Raw genomic sequence first — 19773 nt, 5'->3', positions numbered from 1 at the left:
TTTATATGATATAAAATAGAAAAAAAAAAATTGTATGAAAAAATTTTGTTTTGTATAGCATTGATAGCAAAGTACCTAGACATTTTACAGCTACCCCTCTTCCAGCAGTGTTTTTTCATTTTTCAATTTTTTTTTTAAAAAAGAAATTTAGTTTTTAGTTATTATTATTATTTTTTATTCCAGGACATTGTCTCAATTTTTGATAGTTTGAGGGAATATTATTGCACTTTAAAGTTTGAAAAAAATATTGTCAATTGAATAATAATTTTAGAAGAATATGTGCAAAACGTGCGATTTTTCAAAACATAGTTAAGTGTTTGGTAAAATCGCAATTTGTCATTTAAAATAATAATTTTTAACCTAGTAAAATCGTAATTTTTATTTTTATTTTTTTTGATGTTTTTTCTTCCATTATATATGGACATAATAAAAAAATATATTTTTTTTAACATATCTGATGTGGCTGAGCTAGTTGTCCATGTGGCAGCTTTGACGTGGATTTGTGCATACGTGGACAAATCTCCGTTAAAAATTTAGCCGTAAGAGATACGATTCTTCCCACCTAAATATATAATTTTTCACCACTTCGTCTATATGGCAATGTGGTCCTCCACTAGCTTTAAAGTTTTTTTATAAAAAAAAAAAAAAAAAATTAAAAAAAAAATAAGCTGGGGGACCACCTTACTACATAGACAAAATAGTAAAAAGTTGTATATTTAAGTGGCGAAAAATCATATCTCTAGCCGTAAAAGTGATGAAAGAATGAATTTAAAAATGAGATACGATTCTCCACTACCTAAATATACAACTTTTCACCACTTTGTCTATGTGGCAATGTGGTCCCCCACCTTATTTTATTTTTTAAAAATAAAATAACTTTAAAGCTAGTGGGAGACCACATTGCCATATAAACAAAGTGATAAAAAGTTGTATATTTAAGTGGTGGAGAATCATATCTCTTTAAAAATTGGGCAAATCCCGGAAAACTTTTGGTGAATCCCTTTGGTACCGATGAACGACGACGCAACTTTTTCTTTTGGAAATTTTCAAGGCTCTTAAGGTACGTACGTATTTCAATTTGCATATAATTTTTTTTTAATTAATAAATGGTGTAGGATACTCTAATTTTTACATAATAGAATCTATTTCTATTTTTTATAAATTCAAGATTATGCTTGTTTCCATGTAATTCTCAGGTCTATATAGACTATATTCATTAATTCATCACCAATTTTCTCTCATTTACAAAAATAAAATCAACATTTTGACCAGTCTTTTGCTATTGATTTTTGTTGAGAATTGGGCTGACAGGCCCATATAGTTTATATGCCAAGGCCCAAAACCAGTTTCCTGGCCTGGTCCTATCCTACCCACCTATAAAATTTGCCCTCAAAGATAGTAACCGTGCTCAGATTCATGACATTGGATACGTTTCAAATTTAAAGGACACATGATACTTAAGCCTAGGCCATCGTGGAATCACTCAAACATAAAAGTTGGAACGTAACGAGAAGACTGTTAAAGTGTTTTACATCGCCAAGAGATATATAATTTGAGCATGCATTTTATAAGTTATGAACACCAATTCTCTGAATGCATCTTTTGAGAGTGAGTAAGGCCCATCGACTTTTACATAGTATTAGAACGAGTATTTTGAACGATGATGGACATTTCCCTTTTGATGTTGAACACGTTTTTAGCCAAAAGTTGCCACACATAAAGAGACGTGTTGAAGTGTCCGACATCGTCAAGAGATACATGACCTAGACATTCTATAAGTTATGGGCACCCCTCCTCTCTGAATGCGTCTTTTAAAAGTTAGTAAAGTTCGTAAACTTTTACAAAGACAGTTACAATAAACCCACTATAAAAAAAATAAGTATAGGGAAGGTAAGAAGAACTCTTATTCAAACTATTTTTTTAGTTTCTTCCTCAAATACTACTAACTATCGGAGTTATTCTCCCTAACACCTTCGTTCGGCCGGCTCAAATGCTTACGTTTTTATTTTTTTAATTGTTTGGCTTTTTGCAGGTGCAATTTGGAAGCAAATCTTAGGTAGATCTCTTTGGAGGTAGATCGTATTATAAGGTGAAGAGAACCCTATGCACAATATTAAAGGTATCAACTGAGAGTAATATGCAATTTAAAATTCTTTAGATGTTATTAAATTCTTTTATGTGCATCATGTGCTAATTAATCAAATTCATTTTTTCATATATATATATATATATACATGTTAAAAAGTGCAGGGCAATCAATGGGAGGTGTACTTACCATGTCTAGTGTACAGTTGTCGATTGGACACGAGATATGTAGTACAAAGTGTAGAACAATAGGCACAAAAAAAGAAGAAAAGGACACTGATCTCAGAATATGGTCGTGTGGGTCAGATAATGTTCATTTGAAAGGACCTTGATAGAATTTATGTTGCCTCCAATTAATATGAAGAATAAAAAAATGAAAATATATGGAGGTAATTTACTTTGAAATGTCAATGTTGGTGTATTAACTAATGAGAATTTATATTTTGGCACCCAATATGACATAATTATTGACCATTTTTACCTTCTTTTTTTTTTTTTATAAAAGAAAAAACCTCAAAATCACACCCCATCTTATTTATACGGTTTTGTGATTTTTTTTTAATAAAAAAAAAAGGCAAAAATAATCAATATTTATGTTATGGAGTGACCAAATATCATTCCTCATTAATTAATAACTAAATTTACTGTTTACCATCTATTTAAGTTTTTGGTATAACTAAATATGGAGTTTAGTCCGCACTTAAAAGGAGAGTATTAAAACATAATTAAATTTAGGATAAAATTACACTTTCTTTTTATAAACCATCACTCGTGTGTCACTTATCTCCTTAAACTTTATTTGCTTGCAACTTGAACCCTATTTTATAGCTTCCATATCAGTTTGCCCCTTCATCCAAAGCAACAGTTGAAATGACTAAATTACTCTTGAAAATGATTATTTTTTTTACTTCTTTTTTTTTTACCTATAAAGATATTAATTCTAACTTTTAAGGAAAAATTGAAAAATTACTTTATATGATTTATCGGATTTGCAATTAGCTTCTTATGATATCAAAATATATTTAGAGGTCCCTGATCAGGTATGCCAAAAAAATTAATTTACTATCTACAGTCAAATTTCGTCAACTAACTTAACAGATTCTGTTAGTATGAGAGTGACACTGGCTTAAAATATAACACGTGTCATAGTTTTATTGGCTTTGGTGTGTCACACTATCGGTATCTATTAATTCAGTTAACGAAATTTGACTGTAAAGAGTAAATTGTTATTTTGGCATACCTTAGGAACCTCTAATTTTATTTTGATACCACATTGAGCTAATTTCAAAATCAGGTAAACTACATAAACTGATTTTGCTTCTTCTTTTTTTTTTTTTTTTTTTCCGACTTTTAATTTTGAAAATGGGTATTTAACAATGGAGTTGATGAATTTCTTTTAGTCTTTTTTCACCGAGTTATTTCACATATCTTTTCATCTAACATAAAGGCTAATTTGGAGGAAGGAGGTCGGTTGTAGTTTACGGGAAAAAAAAAAATAACTTACTTTTAAACTTATTATTTCCAAAGTTTCAAATATCTATAATTTCAAAGTATTGACATCCACAACAACTAGTTGTTTAAATTGTGTAATTTAGACCATTAGTGAGAGAGAACATATATTAGACTCACCTAAGAGTATCTCTAGCTACTATATATATATATTTTAGCTACTAGTTTTTCAATATAAATTCTAACAGTTTATTTATTACACTTACTATTTTTTTAAAATATTATTTTTTAATGTCTTTTATTGTGAAAGTAGAGAAAGAGATTATGAGCCATATGAAGAATATACCGAAGATGATATAATTGCCGTGGATCATAATTTGATCAATAATTTTCTCCTTTTTTTTTAAAAAAAAAAAAAAATTATTGGAGGAGGAGAGGGAGGGGGTTGTTTAATGTGACAGCGCATTGTACCAAAAAAACTTTGGTGTAGATGCCCATTCAACATTGTTCTTCAATGTTGATCCAAACATCCACATCACAATTTCCATGACAGAGATAGTGTGTTTGTTATGTTATTCTTTTACCTCGACTTCCGGGAAATTAGATTCCTACTTAGAATTAGAAACATGCCTACTTCACTCATTCTCTTTACCCTCATAACTCACAAGGCAAAAGGGGATCCCTTTCAACTGCAAAATGCCTGCTTCTCGGGATCCCTTTTCTTTAACTTTTCCACGATTTTCTTTTTCCTTGGGTCTTGTAATCTGGCCGGTATTCTTTCCCTTTCATTAATTGTCCTGCCATTTTTATTCTCAGATTTCCTTTTCCTTTCGGTACAAATAAAAACAGTAACACCTTGCAGAGGCTGTCTGTTTGGGGAAACTTAATTAAACATTAATGTTTAATAAGCAGCTTTAACATCACGTTTTCGACGGTAGACCCACTTTAATTTATAGTCAAGACTTTCATCTCACGCGACTTTCCACTTTCTCCTGCTCACTACCCATCTACAAATCCCTTTCATAAAGATCAAGATCTCCTATTATTTATAATTTATTGTTTAAATTGCTAGTCATAAGAGTAATGCTAAAAAAACACTTTGTTAATGGCTTCTAATTACATCACATATTCAATTTTTTTTTTTTTTCCCGAGCAAGCACAAGAAAGAAAAACAAAAAGCATGAACAAGAACAAAAACAAAGACATCATTAAGGGAAACAACCACAACCGGAAGGAAAGAGATTATGGGACTGCTTCCACTTCGGATGATGGAAGCCGCCCATTTGGCTAAATTGCGGGCATATGAGTTAACGTTGTGTTTTATTTTTGCAAAATGAAAAATTTGGGAGCTCAAAAATCCTCCTAAATTAGGATGTTTCCCCACTATTAATCTAATAGCAAATGCCCTATTTAACAAGAGGCATTGATTTTAGAAATGCCTTTTCAGATCTAAGAGGCATTTTTGAGATTTCCTTTTTATTTTCTGAAACCATATTTTAAAAACTATACATTTTATGAAAATATAACGAAATAAAACTCGGGCATGTTAGGGTTGTTGTTTTGAATTAAAATTCAACTCAAATTTTATCTAAATTTTATCTAATTTTATCTCGCGTTCTTTAAACCATCTAAATATAATTTCAAAAAATAAATTTTTTCAATACCTTCAATTTTAAATATAATACAAAATATAGCATACCCAAACGAGTTGGATTCTGACAAGAAAAAAGATGAAAGTGAATTCCACCGAGGTATATATTTTAGTAAATTTAGGACAATCAGAAAATAATAAAGGCTGAGCTGTACACTGTACAGGTGTCGTCGGCTGTGTCATTATTATTTTATGAGCTTCCTCCTTCTTGACGTTGACGCTTCCTAAGCTTGTGATTGGATCGTGTTTTACAGGCTTTTAAGACCGTGTAAAAGTAGCACCTCCCTTTTAATCTCTCTCTCTCTCTCTCTCGTAGATATTCCGTCAAAAATTAAGATACAAAGAGTGGCTTATAATTTAAGCTCTCTCCCAAAGCCTTGTGGTATAAAATATTCCTGGTCACCCATAAATTAATCTTATTTTATTGTAATCCCACTTTTGCAACAACTCAATGATACGTAAAAATGAAGCCATCCGCAGAAGTAGCCAACAAATTAAATAAAATATATATACTTATATACTTATATAAAAAATAAAAAATAAAAAATATGCATGAAGCAGCTTTTGCATGGGCCTTTCTATCAAATTATCATTTTCTATTGTTTGGGACTGATTTGGCCCAGGATGGGGCCCCTTTTATGCGATATTTAATATTTATGCTTCCACATTCGCACATGGAGGTATCTCTTAAATCAACCATGCCCCATATGTATCATCTAATTTCTACTATATATGATTTGATTTTTCCTTTATTTTTAATAATTTAATTTCTCCTGTGAAAACAGAGGCGGAACCCAAAATGTGATATGGGAGACAGAAAATTTTTAAAATTTTCACCATTAATTGCCTATGTATGTATATACTAACTCAAAATTGAGTTGGACTTCAATTTACTAGATCGAAAAACAAGGTTAAGTTTTGGACTATCTAAATGCGACTTAAATTATGGTGTTAATAATTGGTTACCATCTAAATGGTGAACAATTTGATCTAAAAGAGTTTCAAGACAAGACTCATGTATTGCTAGTTAATTAAAGTAATGAGAAAATGTCTAAATCCCTTCACGCGGATCGCGGAGATGATGTGGCTATTGTTGAGCCGTTGATTTAAATTGACGGCTTGGATTGTAGCTATTGCTACCACGACAATTTCTCAGAATTGCCGTGAATTTGGATCCCTTTAACTGGTCAAATTTAAATCCATGTTTCTATATACCCACATTTGCAATTGAGAAAAAAATAAATCCAATGTTTCTCGTATTGAGTACTTTGGCTTGTCTATAGTGAAAAAATCACTAACATCCTTTGGCGAACAAAAAAAATTAACAGGAGATTGCCTCCTCAATCTCCAATACTTTTTTACACTTAAGGCAAGCCAAACTTTTTAGCATTTACCCCTAAAAATCCCTATGGGTATAAGCAGTGGCGAAATCAGGATTCTTGTTCATATGGGCCAAAATTAAAAGATAGAATTAAAAAAATGATTAAAACTATTAAAGAATACAAATAACATAAAAAAAAACTACTAGTATTTGGTCACAGAAAAAGGGACTATTGGTTTTAGTGTAATGGGTACTAATTAGTAATTCTAAACATCATTTTTAGAGGGACACAGGAAAGGCATGAGTATGATGTCTAGAATTATTATTATTATTATTATTATTATTATTGACATGTTTACACAAGAGGAGGGAGAGGGGATTCGAATTAGAGACCTCTGTTTCATAAGGCGTAGTCGTTAGTCGATTGAGCTACCCCTTGTGAACATGTCTAGAATTACTTAATGATACGCTTTACACCTATTTCACACCGACTGGAGTAATTTTATAAGCCCCTTATGTGTCATTCTTGTGTCCCTAAAAAAAATAATGTGGCTCTTAAAGTTACAATTTGATAAAAATTCAATAGTGATCAATCACAAGCTAGCTCAATGGTAATTTTAAAAATTACCTCATTTTTAGAGGTACACAAAAAGAACTTCTAGCATTACTCAAAACAAAAGTTATACACAAAAGGTTTAATTTTAATACTGCAACGGCCGGTCAGGAGGTCATTTGCCGGCTCCCCTCTCGCCCCTTGGCTTCGCCGTTGCCTATTTTTGGAGGTGAGGCGTTTTCATAAATTAATACCGTTGAAGGGATTGCCAAAATGCCAATTGAAGCTGGTTGACTAATGAAACGGCGGATAGTCTATCTAACTAACTACCCGATCGAGTTTTGACCCAAAGATGATGTAATTAAATTAATTAACGTTCTGTTCTTTTCAATTTTATTTTATTTTTTATTTTTTCATTTTTGGCCCATTTCTGAAAGCGACAAAATATTTTTATCCTACTCAATGCAGAATAGTGGTGGTGCATGATCATATTCCACATTGCATCCTTTTGTGGTTATCAATACCAACAAAACTCTCTCTCTCTGACAATATTCAAAGTTTAATCTATTAATCCGAAGCCGTGTCAATCACTCAACATAATATGTCAAACACAAGACAGATCAACCATCTTAACCAACAGCAAAATTAAATAATTCATATTGTCGAACTTCATGATCTTCCTAATACATACAAAACAATAATAATTAGATAAAGCAAGCAAGCAACCAATAATTTCTGCTACCAAATCATCAACTCTTTCTCTGTGAATTAATTGAATCATGCTTTCAAAACTGCAAATTTCTTCCTCTAAAACCCAAGAGATTAAAATTGCAAACACCAGAAAAAGCAAAGAACTCAATTAATTAACTGCTTTTATAACCAAGGAAATTCAGATCCCAAATTTAAGGACTACCCTAAAATCCAATCTCATGCAGTAGTGGGATATATATGAACGTATTTATCAACCATATATATCCACCGGCCATTACAAACAATATATAAAAATTTATAACAACAAAGAAAAAGAGGGAAAGAAATGGAAAAAATAATAATAATAATAATAATAATAATAACAATATTCGTGTAAAATTTTCAACCTTGGCAGGCAGCGATGATGATCATTTACATGGGCAGCAGCTTCGCTTGGCAGACGTAATAGCAGAAATCTTCTCGAAGCTCGATCTGAAAAACGCGTCGACCTCTTCCGGGTTCACGATCTCGAAGAATTGGACCTCCGGAGACAGTTTTCTTTTGCATGAGGGCACCCTTCTGGGTTTCCGTGGCGCCGGGGGACAATCTAGGATCTTGGGAATTCTATGTTCCTCGGATGTTGGGGTCCGGCACTCGTTGTTGTTGTTGTTGTTGTTGTTTTCCTTTGCCTCCTCCTCCTCCGTCTTTTGCGGCTTCACCGCCACGTTTCCACCAATATCGTCGGCGGCGGCATCTTTGGAGGCTTGCGCTGTCGTTCTAGTCTTGACGGTGAGCAGTCGGATTTTGGACAAGTCGTGCAAGAATTCGAGATCGGTGGACATGGTCGTCGTTCGTTGTCGTTAATCTGTGAAGGGTTGGAAATGAAGGTGAGGCGTCGGGTATTTATGTAGGAAAAAAGAGCTGGGGGAGGCGTGCGTTATAAGGAAATACAGGTACAGTAGTCTAGAGAGAGAGAGAGAGAGAGAGAGAGAGAGAGAGAGAGAGAGAGAGAGAGGTCGTTGGTGGTTCTTTATTCTATCTAGTTAGGAAAATGACCTGGGTCTCCCATTATAAATTTATAACCGACCAAAATCACTGAGATTATTTGTATTTTCACACCCTTCTTATTTATTTTATTTTTTTTTAGCAAAGATATTTAGTAGACTCTTTCTCCTACAAGTAAATAATATAACAGTAAAAATCAGCATTTAAATTAGCACTTACAAAAAAAAAAAAAAAAAAATGTCAAATATTAAATTTTACTGTTACGTCTTTTGATTATATAGGAATTAAGGGCAATAAGTTGGGTTGTTGCAGGGTGGTGGGATTTGGCATTTTAGCTAACAATTAAAGATAGGAAGCAGCCCGGCAGCTGAGAGATTTGGCTGAGCTATGCCACTTACTTTGGCGTATTGGGGTTTGAGTAATTTCTACTCTTTATGATTACAGTTTTACCATATTTAATAACAAATCTATGTCGTTATAGTATGTAATCTGTGTGTTAGTCAGCATGTTAATCAATTTTCCCATTACAGATTAACCGAGTTAAAGCCAATTAAGATGAGCTTATAAGACACTGATACTATTATTAGCTGCTGTATATTTGGAATTAAATTTAGACGGTTAAAAAAGCTCGTAATTTTTTATTTTTATTTTTTTTTTACCGCCCTTAAACCAAATCCCTATTATTAGTGCTTCCAAAAATGACAGTTGGGTACCAAAACGTGTTTGAGATAGCCACAAGTTTTATCAACAAATTGACAAAGTTGTTCTTAGGGGGGGGGGGGGGGGGGGTTGCGTGTCAATGCGGCTTTCTCAGTGAGCTTTGAGGTCGACCGCATAGGATAAAACCGCCTTGCATCATCTGATTTCATGCCCTTTTGCTTTTTCCGATTGAAATGTGGAACGTAAATCTTACGTTAGAGGCAAAAGGTTGTAACTTTGCTGCCCGAATACCATCCCACGCGCTCCCAAGGTGCGTTTGTACTCACAAGCACAGCTGGCGCAGTTAACATTCATAATTTCATAATCATGCCAAATTGTCAATGCAAATTTTATATATATATATATATATATATATATTTTTTAAAGAAAAACAAAGAACGTCAATTTTAATATGTGTTAATTATTGTGTTGGAATTTAATTTCGTTAGTATAGCATTAATTATTTTACTTTACTGTTCAAAATATTGAAAATATCGCAATATTAATTTTAATCGACCTTATGGTATATATATAATTGCTGATATAATGATTAATGATCAATATTGTTGTTTGAAAACAGATTTTTGTACTGCTAATATGATATATTAAGTTATATATTATTCTTATAAAATATGTACATATTGAGATAAGCTACATACGTGATAGATTTTATTATTATTTTTTTCAATGCATATATCATTAATTCCTTTTTTATAATTTAAATTTTATTTTGTTATATCTAATTATATAGATTATCTAATGAATTGACTTTGGGCACAGAAATAAATAAAAGAAGGGTACTTAATTCCTAGACGTTGGAGATCGAGTGGAGTTGAATCAATGGCATAGAAGAGGTAGGGCGCGTGGAGGTAAAGGGATACTGTAGAAGGAAAACGGCTCCATATAGTCCATGCCCATTTGGTTGTATCTTTCCTTTGTGTCTCCAAATTGCATATATATATATATATATATATATATATATATATATAGAGCATAGGATACCGTTTGAGAGCCTTGAATACGGGCATCTACCAGATCTTTATGTATGATCTCTCGCTCCGTAATCCATCATAATTCGTACATATAAAATTGGGGAAGTTGGTTTGGATTGGGTTTACCAAATACCAACCCATTATCGCAATTGAATCTTTGCACGTGAACTGTCTCTCTGTCTGACTCTCAAATGTTCTACCCACCGCCTAATTGCTTTGCTTGGTTTTCACCGTTAATCATCACCTTATATATATTAAAAGTTAAAACCTCTTTTCTACGTTTCCTTTTAATAATGATGTCTCAACAGGCCATCATCCTCCCACGGAATGACACGTATCCATCAACCATTTCTTAACTCATCATTTTTTTTAAAAAAATTTTACAATAATATTTAAAGTTGAGTAATGCTACGTTACACCCCGACCTGTTAACATGACGTGTTTTAAGTGAATTTTCATGTCAGTCATTTCAAAATTAAAAATAAAAAATAAAATGAGGGTCTAGTATATAACATTATTCTTTGTTAAAATAAAAGCTTCAGCTTGGTGTGTTAAAATTATTATTCTCTTCTAAAAACAAAAATATTAACAAATAACTTAAAAATTTTAGTTTATTCTTAAAAATTTGATTTTATATCTCTGAACTTATCTATATAAAGTTATTTGAAAAAGAATTGATTTTCTTAAAAATACATAATACTAATTAATTACAAAAAGAAGTAAATGATTAATTAATATAGTATAATGTAGCTTTCGTTGGTCATTATATATATATAGACGTCACGTACGTGCAAGATGATAGGTGACGAAAATGTATGCACTCTCCTAGGTAACGGCAGCGTAAACTTCGATGCAAGTGATGAGGCAGACAATGACACATTCCAGATCTTAATTAATTACCTCCTTAATTAAGCGCCACTAATAGTACTCTAGTACTTTATATATTCCTCATGTCAAGTTTGCTCAACAAGTATGACGTCCTTTTCCTCGTTTCATTTTTATATTCTGTGTGTCTTTTCCACAAAGAAGAAACCCCCAGATACAAAGGAAGATCGTGAAGAGGAGTTCAGAACAAGCTAGCTTAGCCTTGATCGAGAATCACCATTTCTGTTAATTTTATGAAGAAGATCGAAGATCACCCAAATCACAAAAAGATGGAGAGATCGATTAATGTTGGTTCATCTAATCATCTTCTTTGACTGGACTCGATCTGGCCGGAGCTGATTAATTTAAAAAAAAGGGAGCCAGCATATGGATCACATGCCCACATGGCACCAAAAATATGTTTCACTTCAAGTAGCATAAAGTACCCACCAAAAATAAAAGTAGTAGAGCATAAAGTAGACAGTTTAATTTACAACTCGAGATAGATTGATTCCATTTCCTTTGCTGGCTAGCTTCCTTGCATGCTGATCGATCATTGAAGAAACAACTGTTTTTTAACTGTAATTCTAAGAATGTCTGGCTTAATCACATGAGCTAACATGTGATTAACCATGCATGCATGCCCATGTGTTAATTAATTAATTAATCTGGTAGAGAGGAAGAAAAAAAATGTTAAATCACTATTTATTCTAAAAGAAAGGGGTGAACTCTTCCTCACGTGTGAGTTCAAACTCCTTCATAATAAGAGAAGTCCAAACGTGAAATAATTAATATTCGAAATACTAATGATCTTTTGCTATGATACGGCCATGAGAAAAGGGTCGTCTAAGTTGCTACTAGAACGTACATTATAATTGAAAAACAATGAAGTCTTTTAAAACATGACCTATTGAAATGGATATAAATTATTTTACAGTAAATATTTTGGTTGTTGTTGTATCTAACGGTGTACATTGTTTCACGTCATTCAAAATTTTAAATTTGTAAACTCTAATAGATTTGGACCATAAAATGAATTTTTTTCTATTTCACTTGAAATATCCTATAGAAGTTACTAATTAATTAATCCCCAATTGAAAACCACTTTCCCCTTCTCTCCCCTTCCCTTCACTTCTCTAAAAAAAAACATTAATTTCAAAACATTCTTAACTTTTTTCACTTTTTATATCGCATCAACACTTTTTTATTACTTTTTAAATAAAAAACTCACTACAACACAATTTTTTCTTTTTTTCATATAAATTATTTCAACTTTATATCACATCAATTTTATTTTTCAATCATTCAAAACAAAAAACCCAAAGGGAGAGGAGGGTAAGGGGTTTTCAAACGGGCCCTTATTTGGTAAGTAAGTCTCTTTACTCCATCATAGACTTCTTCTGAATGTGGTGGAAACTTTAATGTACTGTATATTAATGCATGTGACAGTTTGATAGTGTACGAAAAGATGTAATTCATGTCGAAAAATAAATAAATAAATAGATAGATAGAAAGAAAGAAGATGTAATTTTACAAGTGAGATAATAATCTAGATATCAGGTCTTTTGAGAGAGTAATAAAAGCACCCCCTATCTTCTATTGAAATATATATATATATATATATAAAATGCTGATCGAGGTGATCAGAATTAACTAAAGAATATATATATATATATATATATATATATATATATATATATGGCTTTGTAAGAATGGTTTCTAAATATTGTATTTTTTTTCTTAATTAGACGACATTAATGCTAATTTGTGAAGATCTAAATTAACCACAAAAAGACACAAGTACGGTAGTACCTACTCTCTTGTGCTCTTCAATTCTTTATCTCCCTCTCCTCTTCTTCTTCTTCTTTCTTCTCTTGCTCCTTTAAAACAAAGTTGTTGAAAAGGTGTCACAATATATTACTCAATTAATATTAAGCTATTTGTGTACAGATAGGTTTATGAACAATAAATGGACTGTTACATATGATCAGTAATGTTTAATTAATTATATAGCTGGCATGTCCTTTAACTTAGTTTTTTTTTTCTCGAATTTGTTGAGAGTAGATGAAAATAAAGCCTCTTTAATAGAATTGACGGACATGGATTTGCAGAAGCAAAATAAGATTTTATTTATTTATTTTTAATTACTTTTTTCGACAATTGTAAAGCACCCGTCCTAATCGAGTAAATAAATGGCCATGAAGCCATAGAAATGTATCTTCTAAATGCTTATATCTACTGTATTAATAAAAGCAATAAATACAATAGCTAAAAGAAAGGCGTAATAAGTAATACCAGAAACAAAGAGTGTGCGTTTCAGTCTTACTTTAAAAGCTAAATACAAATTTGAAGTTGTTTTCCATGGAATCATAGGGTACGTCCGACAATAGTTTTTCAACGGTCTAGATTTAATTACAAATTTTTTTTTTGAAAAAAAAAATGAGAGAGTAAAATTAAATCTGGACCGTTAAAAAAACAATAAAAGATCTCTGTAATTTTATTTTACAGCACCTAAGCTAAATTCAGTCCGAAATTAAAGTCGGTAGAATTGAAACATGTGTCTCTTGTGTCTTATAATTAAAACCGGACCAAACCAAACCCATTTTTAATTTAATAAAAGAGGATGCTTTGGATACTAGCTGGTTGTTGGGCTATCATTGAATGGCATGGCCTGGGGCTAGGGTTTGTTGGAGGACTGAAACGGGTTTAGTTGGTCAGTCAATAAGATTTTGCACGACTTTCGTGATTTTTTCTGAATTGTTTTCTCCCTTTTTTTTAATATTAATTTTGCATGCTGGGATGTCAATTCACAGACCAATACCGTGAAAGTTATGAATTTCAACTTCATTATAGTAAGTCCATCATAGCATTTTTATTAGCCTCATCAGAATAAATTTTTAACTATTTTGATGAGTCAATTTGATTAAAACACTAAAAAAATTACTCTCAACAGCTTCATCACTTTAACCAAAAAGTTATGGCAAGTGAAAATACTCACCAATTTTGATAAGTAATATTCACTCACCAACTCTCTCACTAATTTTGTTTCTCATTTCTCTCACATGATCGGCATACTTTTTTTCTTTTTTTCTCCCATTTTCTTCTCACATCTCCCATCTCTCTAACACGATGATGTCCTTATTTCATGGACATGAAAGTTTCTTTGTCCCTGACATAAACTTTGTGGTTCTTTCATTTATCTTTTATTTCTTTCTTTTTTGAATTTGGTTGAGAAGCAAATGAAAACTTCTGTGAATTTCTTAACAATGATCTAATCTCAAGATGAAGGTGTATGGTAGATTGTTGTATAAAAAGATTAAATAGAGAAAGAATAAAGAAAATTTGGAAAAATATTATTTATATAGAATAATGATAGTGAATAGTTAAAATGGTGAAACTGCTAAGAGAATTTTAAAAAAGTGGCTCACCTGAATAGAGAAAAGTAATTTTTAGTTATTTTGGTAAAGAAAATTTGATGAGACTACTAGGAATACTCTAAACCTCAATAGTATTTTCAACCGAGTAATTCTCCGCCTAATTTATCACATTTATTATATTCAACCACTTAAACCACGTCCTTAAGTGTGAAGAATAGTCTTATTCATTTTCAACCTTATGCCACCTACTCTTTTATGCACACGTCTTTTTCATTTTTACTTGGAATTTCCTTCACATGTAAAAAATGCTTGGAGAATTTGAATCCTTGTGTAGGATCTTCGATTATACAAGCTCATAACGAGGCAAATCAAACACAACCAACATATGTCAAGATAATCAGCCATGTCTCACCCGCTAACGTTAAATGTTTTAAGTGGCTTAAACCATTTAAAACTCGTCATGTCTACTAGTATGACATGAACGTGAAGAGTACTATTATTTTAATTCTAAAGAGCCAAGTCACAGATGCACACTTATTTAGTTCCCTAATGGAAAAATGGTTCGAGAAATGTCTGGTGAAGGGAGTTTGGGCTCTTCACGGGACATTGCCTAGGAGCTCTGTCACCTAATTCAATTGGAAAAGCCTCTTGGTGGTTTTGTATTATTAAAATAAAAAGTCCCAGCTTCACCATCCATGTATGGGGATAACAGGAAGAGAGAGGAAGGAATATCTACTTGGTGCTCAAATGAGCTACAGTTAAACCCCCCCAAAAGAGGAAAAATAAAAGAAAAACAACCACGCAATTTTAATATAAGAATCACCCAAGTGACACCAGGCATTATCTAATATTTAGCAGCCATATAGCTCTACATCCACGATCAAAACAACTACAGAGTGCAAGCGTTTATTCAGACCAAAATTTGATAAAGGCAGCTATAAATGCTTTAAAAGTAGCCAAAATTGGATTAGTTTCTGTTTCTGGTTTTGCAGATCTTCTAGTTGTCCCTTCCCAAGATTCACTGTCCAAATAAACAAAGCAAAAGACAAATAAATGAATCTGTTTAAATGCTCAAAATTTGTGAAAAACAGAGAATTACAAAATCCAAGAGCCAAATTTCTATATGGAGTTACAAGAGATACTTACAGATTTATTCTATCTAAAGTTGGTTTGATTCCTTTCTGGGAGTTGCCACTGCGTTGAAGATCAGCTTTAGGTTGGTTCAGAATTGTCTCGGTGGTATTTGCATCCACACTACTACTGCTGGTATAAACACCATTCTGAATATTGGTATGGATGCCATCTGGCGCATTTACAGCCTGCAAAACCAAATGCCAACAATTCCAAACATATAACATCCAACCATTTTCAAGACCAACACTTCAACACCAATAGAGAAAAAGGCAAAAAATATGAACTGCAGCACCAAAAGATTTTATAGAGAAGCCAACTATCTAGAAATATTGAATATTTCCAATTTCAGATATGAATTTAGGGGTTACTTTGCAGTCTAATAGAATCATTGAAAGATGAAAAAATAAAAATTTTAATAAATATAAGATGAAATCCTATTTCCGTATGTGCTGCAAACGCATATATGCAAATTCAACCTTCAAGCATGAGCTATAAGCTACACACAAGCACAAAACTTAGGCGATCACCTAAGAAAAATTTGAGTCTTAAAAGTAGATTAGCATCTGTAGCATGTTCCAAGGACTGAACACTAAGAATACAGATAGGTGGCTATTTAAATGCTGAGTTTACAGAAAGTGTTAAGGTGCCCACAAAATTATACTTTTTTTTTTTCTCACTTGCGTGTCATTTATATAGCCAACAAAAAGCAAACAAATACAGAAACACTGATTTCATTAACTAACAGTATAATTTAAAAAAAAATTAAGAATTTTAAAAATTTCAAATGCATGTGCACGTACACACATGCACACGTTTCAACAACAAACTCACCTTAGGTACAGTAGGCTCCTGGCTTTTCTCAAACATTTCGGGTGTTCCAACATCATTACAAGATACTTCAGCTTCAAGAACTCTGATGCCTTGACTATCATGCTTAATACCTTCTCTAGGGGTTGAGCAATTTGAGCTTTCCAATGATGGCTCTGCAAGGTCTTCTACTACTTCCTTGTCCACTGGAGCTGAAAGATTTGCCACTGATTTATCATCCCCAAAATTAGGGTTCTTTGAGGAATTCATTCCATCAGATAGAAAGCTACCATTACCTGGTTGACACTCCACATTTTCAATCTCTTTTTCTTCTAAAGGATGATCTAACTCTCTTGCTTCTTCTAAAATTCCGTCCAAGCTATCAGTGATCTTAGTAACAGGCCGTAATGGAAACACCTCAACTATTACATCAGTTGTAATAGGATTTACTTTAGCCTCAGATGCTGGCAGTTTTTCTTCAATATTCCTCTCTTTTTCTGAAGGTTCACCTTCATGGTTCTCAGTACATCTCAATTCAATAGATTTTTTGTTTTTAACGTCTAGCAGACTTCCATTGATGGTTTGCCCCTTGTCAAGCATCTGATGTTCTGGTACAGTACAATTCCCATTAGAAACTAAAACTTGCTCTTTCTCTTCTGTTGCAGGAGTTTCCGTCATTGATGCTGCAAGTTCTTCCTCAAGATATTTGTCTGCTTCTGAAGGTTCACTTACCTGCAACTCTACACAAGTTGGTCCATCAGACCTTCTGTTTTCCACATCTACCTGACTTCCATTTATGATTCGCCCATTCTCAAAAGCTTGATTGTCAGGTCTAAAATCATTCCCATCAGAACATAAGATCTGTTCTTCACTTGTATCCTGCTGATGATTGGATACGAGATGAGTTTTATTGGATATTAATGACATAGTTGGAGGTTCTGTGTCAATCGAACACAGTGGATCTTGTTCCAAGAACTGATAACTGCTCTGTTCCTCTGGACTCAACTTGGCAGGACCCAGAACTCTATTTTCCTGGATTATATCTCGAACAATCTCCCGTACGGTGTAGAAAGACCCGCCAACTTCCTTGTGTGTGAGATTAAGTGATGGGAAATTTCCCTTGTTTGAATTTTGATACCTGCAAGCAAGTTTACCAAATAAATGGTATATTTAGCACGTACTCATTTTCGCGAGCATATGGCAAATAGAAACTAAAAATTTAGTCTTACAGAGGCCTGCATTCAATTAATCCAAGAAAACTAATTGTGACATAGGTTCTAAAAGTACACATAAATACAATAAAAGTAACTTGTTAGCCTAGAGAATTTCAATTGTATACATCAAACAATTCTTCCCCAAAAAAGAAAAAGAATATTACTATGTGCCCATATGCAGAAAGTCACAGGGTAAGCAAAAGGAATTGCACCTTTAGCTTACAACTAATCCTTCTAAAAGACAAAATGTATCTGTTGAACCAAATATACACCTATAGAAAATCAGTCCTACAAAACAACCAATTATAGACTAATATAATAAGCAATTTCCTAAGCTATTTATGCAACAAATTATGAATGCCTAGTAATTAACTTATAATGAGTTTCATCACCGCAATGAAGCCAGAAATGTTCTATCTTAAATGGCATCTCCTCACTCTATAAATAAGCGTGGAAAGCAAAATCACAGGTTCAATCCCATAAGGGTGCATGAGTTGCATTTGCCTATCAATAAAAAATGAAGTCCTTTAGTTAATTTTGTTTTCCCTTCTTTTTTTTTTTTTTTTTGCGCCCCCTCCACATAGGTCAGGTAAAGCTAGGGTTTTCACCCACGAGCATGGCCTCAATGAATTGTTTGCACTCAAGAAGGGTTGAACCTTAGACCTAATGCTTCATGAGGCATGAAGGCCAAGAGACTTACTTTTAGTTAATTATGAAATTAGTTATTACTAGAAACAATACATACATATAACAGTTGAGCTACAATGATTGAGCTGAATAATAGTTTATATCATTAGATTCTCAGAATAAGAAGCAACTTACTAACAATTAGCTAAAGGATGCTTATAAGAAGTCTCTCTTCGAAGTTTTTCATAATCTGAAAATTAACAAATGGTATCATTTTGTGTTTATGTATATGGTTCAATGTTAGTTAAATATACTACACAAACCTACCAATCCACTACAAATGTACTTTCCTTAAATTTTCAAAAGATTCATTTAGCATGTGGTTAGAGTCAGTCTCTAGCTGGCTTCTATGTTAAAGGGTCAAAGAAATAGCCAACAACTCATATTGTCTGTAACTTGTCACACCCTGCTTAATTACAATGTAAGATACTACAAGTAAACGATGATAATTGAAAAGCGGTGCTGCTTGGTAAACATTACAACATAAAAGAATAATACACTAGAAAAGAGTGTGGACTAGATTCAATTTTCAAAAGAATAGAGGGAGAGGTTGGAATCATCAGGGATGGCAGGCATGATTATGAAATGCCTTTATACCATCTATACTGGGTACCATAGCAGCAATTAGAATAAAGCCAATTTTTTTTCTTCTTCTTTTGTATGCTAAGTTCTGAATAAAGGGAAATTATAATGCAATTACTTCTTTATAAAGGATTCAACCAATGCCTTCCTCTCCTCCTTTGAACGCCGAATCCGAGACTTCCTCCCTTCAGACCCATTCCCTCTAGCTAGGGCAAATGTCTGCCCAACCCAGCCACCCTTCACAGCATGCATGATGTTTAGAAGCTCACCACCTTTAGATCGCAAAGCTACAGTAACACAACCAGTATTATAGAATTATTGTTTTTTTTTTTTTTTTGATAAGAGTAATATTATTAAAAACGCAAAGCGCAATCAAGTACACAGGGGGTATAAAAAAAAGCAATTAAGAAGTAGAAGAAAACAAAACAAGGAAATCATTAAAACTAATCACTAAAAGTGTGAGGAACGCAGCCGTCCAAGAGTATAAAGAAAGAAAGAAAGAAAAAGGAAATGAGCTCCTCTAGCGAATTATTGTTCACAAAAGAATTTCCATTCCTGGCATGCGTAAGCTAGAAGTACCATAATCAGATAAGCATGATTGTCTAAATGAAATCAAAATAAGAAAATATACATTTGTAAAAATTTATGGTGCACGTTTAAAAG

General features: G+C 32.8%; 2 protein-coding genes across 3 annotated transcripts; both read right to left on the bottom strand.

Moving 5' to 3' along the window:
- Positions 1–7914: 7914 nt before the first annotated feature.
- On the bottom strand, positions 7915–8691 carry LOC133863616 (cyclin-dependent protein kinase inhibitor SMR1). The gene has a single exon (XM_062299647.1). It carries the CDS (start codon positions 8589–8591, stop codon positions 8178–8180), a length of 414 nt encoding a protein of 137 aa, XP_062155631.1. The 5' UTR covers positions 8592–8691; the 3' UTR covers positions 7915–8177.
- A 6778-nt stretch (positions 8692–15469) lies between these two features.
- LOC133862371 (uncharacterized) lies at positions 15470–19417 on the bottom strand. Of its 2 annotated transcripts, XM_062298159.1 has the most exons (5): positions 19229–19417; positions 16924–17765; positions 16652–16839; positions 15833–16005; positions 15470–15707 (listed from the first exon to the last, which is right to left on the bottom strand). In XM_062298159.1, the coding sequence occupies exons 1-5, from the start codon at positions 19360–19362 to the stop codon at positions 15593–15595; spliced, it is 1452 nt and encodes a 483-aa protein (XP_062154143.1). In that variant the 5' UTR covers positions 19363–19417; the 3' UTR covers positions 15470–15592. The 2 variants fall into 2 exon arrangements, with proteins under 2 accessions (XP_062154143.1, XP_062154141.1); XM_062298157.1 differs by having other exon boundaries at positions 16652–17765.
- Positions 19418–19773: the final 356 nt, after the last annotated feature.

This window comes from Alnus glutinosa, chromosome 3, assembly GCF_958979055.1.
Source record: "Alnus glutinosa chromosome 3, dhAlnGlut1.1, whole genome shotgun sequence".
NCBI classification, from domain to species: domain Eukaryota; kingdom Viridiplantae; phylum Streptophyta; class Magnoliopsida; order Fagales; family Betulaceae; genus Alnus; species Alnus glutinosa.
Note: the sequence above shows the minus strand (reverse complement) of the source record. Positions and strands in the feature narration are given on the sequence as shown.

Coding starts and splice junctions, on each gene's coding strand:
- LOC133863616 (XM_062299647.1), bottom strand. CDS start 8,591: ATGTCCACCGATCTCGAATTCTTGCACGACTTGTCCAAAATCCGACTG.
- LOC133862371 (XM_062298157.1), bottom strand. CDS start 19,362: ATGCATGCTGTGAAGGGTGGCTGGGTTGGGCAGACATTTGCCCTAGCT. Junction 17,766..19,228: donor GTTGAATCCTTTATAAAGAA/GTAATTGCATTA, acceptor ACTTGCTTGCAG/GTATCAAAATTCAAACAAGG. Junction 16,006..16,651: donor AGGAGCCTACTGTACCTAAG/GTGAGTTTGTTG, acceptor TTGGTTTTGCAG/GCTGTAAATGCGCCAGATGG.